Source organism: Cornus florida, unplaced genomic scaffold, assembly GCF_030987335.1.
Source record: "Cornus florida cultivar Cherokee Brave unplaced genomic scaffold, ASM3098733v1 CherokeeBrave_3.0.0_Hap2_Chr01, whole genome shotgun sequence".
NCBI lineage: Eukaryota > Viridiplantae > Streptophyta > Magnoliopsida > Cornales > Cornaceae > Cornus > Cornus florida.
The window spans coordinates 95,149,441-95,157,948 of record NW_026775571.1 but is presented as its reverse complement, the minus strand read 5'-3'; the positions used below and the strand labels follow the sequence as shown (position 1 = coordinate 95,157,948).

Here is an 8,508-nt window from a genome sequence, read left to right as displayed (position 1 = left end):
GGCATTACTGTCCTTTCATACTGTCCAAAGGGTACACAAAAAGCAGTTTTATATCTGTCCTCTTCTGCAATCTGTACCTGGTAATATCCGGATTTAAGATCAAATTTAGAAAATATTACAGCAGATTGTAATCTATCTAACAGATCTTTCATGTTGGGAATTGGGTATCGAATCCAACTCAAAGCAAGGTTGAGGGGACGATAATCAATGACCAATCGAGGAATTCCTCTTTCTTTTTCAGAGTTTTTATTGACATAAAAAGCTCTGCAACTCCATGGGGAGTAACTTGCTGTAACTAGCTTTTTTTTCATTAAAGAGCTAATTTCAGTATTGCACAATTCCAAATAGTCAGCCTTCATATGGCTAGGACTAGCTTTGGAAGGGATCATCAGATCGGTAAATCCATTTTCATAAGGCAAAGAAACAATATGCTTCTTTCTGTCCCAAAAAGCATTAGGCACATCACTACAGATTTCCTTTAGAAAACTTTGTCGTATTGACTCAATTTTCTGTTGCTCAGTGGGATGTACCAATCTTTGATTGATTGCTAAGGAAGAGACTTCCTTTTGCAAATAATCCAGTTACTTTTCTTTAAAGATAATGCTATCTTTAAGAGCATTGATATACTTATTTACAAGTTTGGTCAAAAATTCAAAAGTAATTGACTGACCCTGTAAGGCTGAACATATTCCATGAGAATCAATTTTCTCAATTGGCATAATCAAGGCTAAAAAGGGAGTGCCCAAAATAACCTGTTGTGCCATGTTTTTAATAAGTAAAAAGGTAGATGGTAGAGAAATACCTTGTTTACTAATAAAAACATGATTAAGCTTATACTTAATCTGTATCTTACCACCACTTGCATTGGTAAGACCTTGAGTGGTTTTCTCAAAATATTGAGTAGGGACCAATCCTTCTTGAATACAGTTCATATCGGCACCACTATCAACCAAAGCAATAGCATTATTGATAGTATATTCCTGATTGATGACCAAATTAATGGAGATATACCATTTTTGGTAAGTGACCTGATTCAAAACATTAAGATATTCTTTATCTTGAGGCACTTTAATCTGTGAAGACGAAGATTCTGTAGTAGTATGATTAGCCTTCACTTTTAAAAGCTTAATTTCCAAATCCATATTGGTTTGATGGATCTTTAATTGGCGAATTTCAGCTTTTAAATTGTTAACTTCCATCCTTAAATCTGGAAGATTAGCAGGACGAAAGTTCTGGCTTTGATGTTCTAACCTGTTTAGAACTTCTTTCATGCTATAATGATTCTCAGATCTTATAAAGTCTGGATTATCATTATCTTCTGGAGGTTGTGCAATAGCACAACCTATTTCAAAGATCTTCATTTTTATCTGAGGATCTTGAACTTGATCTATAAGATCTAACAAGGATTGTTGATGAACAGTTAAGACATTTAAATTTAGACCATTCATTTCAACTTTAGCCTTGTAATAGTCAGTCTTCTGGTGACAAGAACATTCTGGATTACTATTTTCCTTTTTAGAGGAAGACGAAGATTGTAATTCCATGAGTTCTTCAGACGCAGAAGATCCATTTTCGAAAGAACTAGTATTAAGCAGTAATTTGCTTAATTGGAGTTTTAACTCTTCACTGATGGGAAGATTGTTAAGTTTCTCCTTAGTTCTGCACTTATTTGCATAGTGGCCTATCCGTCCACATTTGAAACACTTAGCCTCTGTTTTGGGTTTTCCTTTACCCTTTGCTTTTGGATAGGTTTTCCTTTTGGGCTTAGTGTACTGTTTTGAAGTATCAACCTTTTGTTGATATTTCCTTCGGGAATATTTTTTTTTATAAGTTTGTCAACCTTATGTCTTTTCCTAACTTTAGGATAAGATAAAGGTGTCTGATAGGCAAATTGATCACAAAATTCACTTACTTTCTTTTTCCCCGTTAGTCTCTGTTGTTTTAACTGAGACTGTAACTTCAGATCATTACAAAGAGCTAAACCTTCTTGGATTCCGATGTTGACTAATCCACCATAGGTATAGTTCCTGTAAGGGATAGAGATTCCATTATTCATATCCCTTAACTTCTTTCTAATTCTTTCAGCAAAAAAGATAGGAAGACCATCTACAAATTTTGCCTTCCAGTGTTCATGATTGGCATCACGAAGCTGTAAAACCTTGGCTAAGAAGACATCTTTATACCAACGGAAATGGGTTAAAGATGGACATCTTAGATTCTGTAACAACGCTCTACTTCTTTCACTATTAGCACCTTCTGGGCCAACGAAATGTTGAATAATTGTGGTAATGAGAGTGTAGACCGCATCTGCAGTTGGGCCTTCTTGCTGAGTATTTTCATCCTTTACAATCTTGACAGCTGAAAATATCTCTGCTTTCTGAATATCAGTGGGAATAAGATTCCACACGTTGTTTATGAATCAACACCAAAGAATCCATCTCGTCGGGAATTTGGAATCAACTTCACTCCCACAGCATCAGAATTGGGTGTTGAAGATGAAGATAAGACTAAAGAGAAAAGTGATGAAAGAGAAAAATATTAGTTTTAATGGATTTTAAACGTGATAGAAAAGCCATTAATGCTGAATTTTAACAAGAAAAGAGTTTCAAAATTGGTATTTTAAAACTTTTGATAATGAAAAATTACAGTTTTATAAAACATAATTTTATAATTATCGAAAATAAAATAGTTATACCTTTTTTTCTTGGTTTTGTCTAACGATTCATTCCATTACGAATTTAAATATTTTGGATGATTTTTATTCATTCAGTCCATCCCCCCACTGAAGGAAGACCATCCACAAATTTTGCCTTCCAGTGCTTATATGTATCTTCGTACATCTAAAACAAGTTTCTTCCTGTGTGCAATACTGTGTCTCTTCGTAATTTCTGTGTGAAAAAGAAAGAAGATGTCGTCGGCATACAGACGGAAGAGCTTTTTCGAGGACGAAGATCGTCCCGAGAAGCCCAGAAGGTTCGGTGTCACTGAGATGAGAGGCCCCCATTACACCCTGTTAAGCCAAAACCTCATTCAGGTCTCTCTCTCTATATCTATATCTATATATATATATGGCTTTTGCTTGATGTGTTTCTGAATTACTTGACTTTCTTTAATTATTCATTTCTTTAGATTCCTTTATCAAGCTTAAATTTTAGGGTTTTTATTTCTAGGTTTGAGATGGATTCCTCATTGTTAGTGGTCTCAATTTTGCAATAATGTCAGCATAAGATGTTGTCAGACGATTATTTGATTGTGTGACTTAATTTGAAAATTGAGAAATTGATTTTGTTTAATAATTGTGTCTTATATGAAACAAATTGAGCTAGCGGTGATCCAAATTGTTGGATGCACTTCATCTGCGTCATCTTTACTCTTTCAGGGTGCATGTTCATGTCTAGTGGAACTTAAAATTGCTTCCTGGTTGTGTTTTTCGTTTGGCATTTGAATGTGACATTGTTCATAAATATTCCGAACATTGAAGAAAATTGGAGATTTATATTTACAACTGAAACTCTGGATGAATGTTAGGCTCTTTTACAGTTCAGTTCTTCTACCACCACTCTTCGGCTTCCTGCCATTTTCTCTAATGGTTGGTCCAGTGGGGACAATTGGTTTCACACAGAAATGCAATCTCGAATGCCCGAAGGATATGTTCAATTTATCTGGAATATCCAAACCTGGCATTATTGTTTGCCAGTATTTGCTCAAAAATTTATCATATTGTTGTGCCCCTGTTTAATATTCAAAATTTGGTTTTCAATGCATTTTTTTTTTCTTTAGTTATTACAGTAGAATGCTGAATATCAGGATATCTTCTGCTTGTCAATTCGATTTATTAATTTTGAAGATTATTCCTAAAGTAATAAATTGTACTTTCTAATTGAAAGGATTTTACATAATATCTGAAGAACTTGAGTTGGATACAACATGGTTGGGCTGAATATGATATGTGCCAATCACATCTCTTTTTGGACTTGAAAGGTGTGCCTAGAAAAAGAAAAGAAAGAAATACGGAGTATGTATTTTGCTAACTGGATACTCGCAACTGGCTTTCTTAACATCTTCCTACACAAAGGAATTTTCCAAAGTGGGCAAACATTCTTTGTTGGTGATAATATGTTTTATAGATACTCCAGCTTACTCTAGGGTGTAGGAAAAGAAAACTTTGTTCATTCTGCCGTGTATCTGTTTGTTAACATTCTGAAGGTTAAAACCATGTACTAGTCTTGGGGTGAGTTGGATGGATTTTATTTTTTGATTCAGCTTGAAAGCTATATTCTATTGGATCATAAACTATCAGGTATTGATTATTTCTCTGTGACCTTTGCAGCCCGTTTCATTTTTTCAGTTTGTGGTCCTTGTATCTTATCTTAATGAATTATATAGATCCTCTTTACAGGTGTAGTCAGTGATCTTGGTTCCAAAATGACTAACTATGATAGGAAGTCTTCCTCTAAGCTCTATGTCCAATTGTTTTATATTTTCTTGTTCAGCGGTCAACCGACTTTGTCCACTTTAAGTTTAAGGTCTCTTTTTAGCTCGGCTTATTTAATGTCCAATAATATCTTCCTTAAATCATCATGCATTGCTTTGTATTAATCTTATAAAATCTGGCTTTAAACTCTATCAGGTATTCAGTGTGCAGACAAGTAGACATGATAAGTATGTTGTAATAATAATGATGCATGGACACATAATACACACACACATTGTATGTGTTTGCGGATTCCACCAGATATCCTTCATGATGTAATGATTTATATTGATGAATTTGAGTAATACTTGATAGAGTGAGTGTATTTTCAGGAGAAGGGGATCTAGAAGTTCCAATCTCGTGCAGAAATTTTAGAATACAAATTTAGTTGATGAATGTGGTAGGACATGTGATCCAATAATGTACAATCCAAATTAATCATGCAGTTGGTAACACCTTTTACAAAGAGAGCATGAACTTGTAAGGTGGATAGACTTTTTTTATTTTTTATTTCCGTTAGTAGGAAGGTCATTGAAGATATAAAATTGCAATATTATCTTTGGAGAGCTACTAAACTCAACAAAAAGGCTTTTCTCATCTGCTTGTGGTGAACTGCATGAATGTTGTTTCGCCATTCCGCTTTATCTAAGCTCATAATCTCAGTCAAACCACATATTATCATATTTTTTGTTAGACAAATATCTAAAATGATCAAAGCGCTATTAGATGTAAGAATGGAAAAAAAGTAAATGAAGTAATTAGGTTCTTGACAACTAGGTGGTGGAGTTTAAAAGAAGAAACCAATAAATAAAAGTGTAACATCTGAACAGTGCAGATAAAATAAGATATGTTTTGGGAAATAGATGGTCAATAAGAGCGAAATTGTGTTGCTCATTGGTGAATTTATCATCCTTTGGTGGAATTCAGTAGAGTTGTTCATTTCAAATGGTTGTTGTGATATCTGCTATAGATTTTAGAAAGAATCTTGAGTTAGAAAAAATTGGAAAATTTTAAATGTATGAAGCTAAATATAACATGAATAAAATTGTTCTTTTTCCAATGGCTGTCTGGATTCCTGCTAGAAGGAATCTTTACACAAACTTGTTTTGCTTCCTGAAATGGTATTGTGTGTACTAATAATTGCACAGACTGACGAGTTTTAAGGGCCCAAACTACAAAGCTATATTTTTTTCTTATGAGAAAGAAAGTGGCATTCTCCAAAATTGTATCAGTTGATATAATCTTCATATCAATTGGATGCTTTTCTTTGGTTATCTGAATTATTTTATCTTTTTATTTTATTTTCTTTTTAATGTTTTATTGTGTTCCAAAATTTGGATCATTGTCTTTGTCTGCTAAATGGTTAGCCTATGCTCTTAAAATGACTGTTCGATTAAAACAGATTGCATATCAAGGAGATTCCTACTGTGTTCTCCAAGTTCCTGTTGTACTCCATCCATATTTGGAGCTTCTTGTTAATAATTTATTTTAATTTGCTGCAAAATCGTTGTATGAAGTCATTCTCTGTTCAGATTACAAAGACCTTATTGCATTTGTACATGTTCAATAAGTAAATATAAAATTTGTCACATCTTAGAAAGTCCATGCATATCAAATTATTTATCTACCTAACGTTAATTATTATGGTTAATATTATGTCTGTTTCCATTTTTCTTTAGTTATTCGTGCAGTTTCCTATCTGGTATAAGATAGTCATGTTATGTTTCACAAGCAAAGCTTACTATTATTGGGCTTAAGATATGGGTTTTAAAAAGATGGTTTATGAGAGCTAAATTTATGTTACACTCTTAAGACAGTTGAGAAAGGATACATAGTTGATTGGTTCTTCTAACTATACTAGTTATGTTTTACAGGATATTTTTGAGTCTATGGGACAGTTTGTTGATGGGTTGAAGTTTACCGGAGGCTCTCATAGTTTGATGCAGAAAGATTTTGTTAAAGATGTGACTAATATGGCCCACAAACACAATATATATGTCAGTACGGGTGACTGGGCTGAACATTTACTTCGCAAAGGTCCATCGGCTTTCAAAGAGTACATAGAGGTGTTACAAGATAAGTTATAATCTTTTCTTAGTGACTACTTGCGGAATCCCTTGGCACTGAATTGATTTTTTTTTCTTTTAAAATATCGTTGCTCCAGGAATGTAAGCATTTGGGGTTTGATACAGTTGAGATTAACGTGGGATCACTTGGAGTTCCTGAAGAAACACTGTTGAGATTTGTGCGGTTGATTAAGAGTGGTGGCCTGAAAGCCAAGCCCCAATTTGCAGTGAAGTTCAGCAGGTCTGATATCCCCGCCAATGGTGACCGAGCATTTGGGGCTTATGTGGTCCCAGCACCTCGATCTTCTGGTATGCAACCAATTTCTTTTAATTATAGTATTCAAAGTCAGTAACTTGCTTGTATCTTTCAATTGACCTTGCTGAGACATAAATTTAAAAATTTTGTAGTAATATTTTGTTTGCGGATGAAATTTGATATCCAGTGTGTGGGAAAGTGGGAACCTAAGCTTTTTTATGATTGGATTGATAACATTCTGAGATGGTGCCTAATCCTTATTTTAGGTCATGGACGAGGTAGCTTTGCTCAGATGAGCTCGTCGTATTTTGTATTCATTTTTATGTTTAGTAGAAGTACGCTGAAAAGATTTTTATAATTATAGGTGGAGTAAAAAGGGTGATTTAGGTACTTGGTGAACATGTTTCTGAAATGCCATGTGTGCTTGCTTAAACAGTAGCTGCAGTTAGAGTTTGCATCTCACAGATGAAATTGTCTTGTGTCGTGATTGGAGTACCTTTTGTGATTACCATATTCAGTGCTTTTAACATTGTCGTTTTAAATACTATGGAGTGATTGATTGATTGTTGCTCGGAGAGCTTCTAGAGCGCCATGATATAATTAATGGGATGTAGAAGGTCCTTGTCCTGAAAACTTATGATATAATTAATCCTGTGTCTTGAACATTTCAATGTTCCAAGTCATGTTCTTTTTTTTTTTTTTTTATCCTAAATATTGACAGTACATTTAAAATTGGTAGGGTGTAAACCTTGATCAATTTACCAAGTTAGGGCATTGGAAATGGGGCTTATTAAACACTTGGGCCACCTAAAATTTATGACTTAAAAGTGCTCAAGAAGTTATTAGATCTTTTGCAATTTTATGGAACAAATTTGATATACTTTTGTGAGGATGTATGCTTGGAAGTCTGGAGAAGGAAGATGACTTGACTGCTATGGATTGTTAAGAGAGAACTGAGAAGAGAGATGCATTCAAGTCCACGTGGTTTCCCGTTCAGGGGAACAATATACTTGCGAGGAAAAAAAACGGGGGTAACGGACTACATCCATGCCTTGTGTTACCTGATGGTTGTTACTTTTTGCCCTCAGAAATAGTTGAGGATGTTGATCTTTTGGTCAGAATGGCCGAGAGATGCTTGGAAGCTGGAGCCGACATGATAATGATTGATGCTGATGATGTCTGCGAGCAAGCTGATTCTGTACGGGCGGATATTATTGCAAAGATTGTTGGGCGTCTTGGACTTGAGAAGACGATGTTTGAAGCATCAAATTCCAAAACCTCTGAGTGGTTCATTACACAATATGGTCCCAGGGTAGTTTACTCTTTCCATTCAACCCTTTCTTCTGTTGGGGCATTTGGTTGTTATCTCTCTGATGTTTGTAACATTTTTTTTATATTATTGGCTTGGATTTCAGGTGAACCTTTTTGTGGATCACTCTCAGGTGATGGATCTGGAGTGCCTTCGGGGGTGCAACCTTGGTAAAAATCACACATCTGTTCTCGGTTCGTCCTATTTTCTGTTCTAAAACATATGGTCCATAGTGGAACTGGTTATGCTTTGTAATTCCCCTGCGCTATGTTGTATGTTAAGATGTTAAGTTCATGTTAAAAAGATTTCCTGACAGTGTGTGAAAATATGACTGTTTCGTACATTTCAGTGGAGATTTTGCTTGAATAACTGTGTTCATCCTTTTCTGTGTTGTTTTGATACA

General features: G+C 34.7%; 1 protein-coding gene across 1 annotated transcript; it reads left to right on the top strand.

Moving 5' to 3' along the window:
* The first annotated feature begins 2,742 nt into the window (after positions 1–2,742).
* On the top strand, positions 2,743–8,508 carry LOC132307403 (protein HEAT-STRESS-ASSOCIATED 32-like). The gene is made up of 5 exons (XM_059805147.1): positions 2,743–3,034; positions 6,349–6,540; positions 6,639–6,849; positions 7,885–8,108; positions 8,212–8,508. Exons 1-5 carry the CDS (start codon positions 2,909–2,911, stop codon positions 8,320–8,322), a joined length of 864 nt encoding a protein of 287 aa, XP_059661130.1. The 5' UTR covers positions 2,743–2,908; the 3' UTR covers positions 8,323–8,508.

What these genes read in the sequence shown, in the direction of transcription:
- LOC132307403 (XM_059805147.1), top strand. Translation starts at nt 2,909, where the DNA reads ATGTCGTCGGCATACAGACGGAAGAGCTTTTTCGAGGACGAAGATCGT. An exon ending in TAAGCCAAAACCTCATTCAG is followed by an intron (nt 3,035 to 6,348) that starts GTCTCTCTCTCT and finishes TATGTTTTACAG; the next exon opens with GATATTTTTGAGTCTATGGG. An exon ending in CTTTCAAAGAGTACATAGAG is followed by an intron (nt 6,541 to 6,638) that starts GTGTTACAAGAT and finishes TCGTTGCTCCAG; the next exon opens with GAATGTAAGCATTTGGGGTT.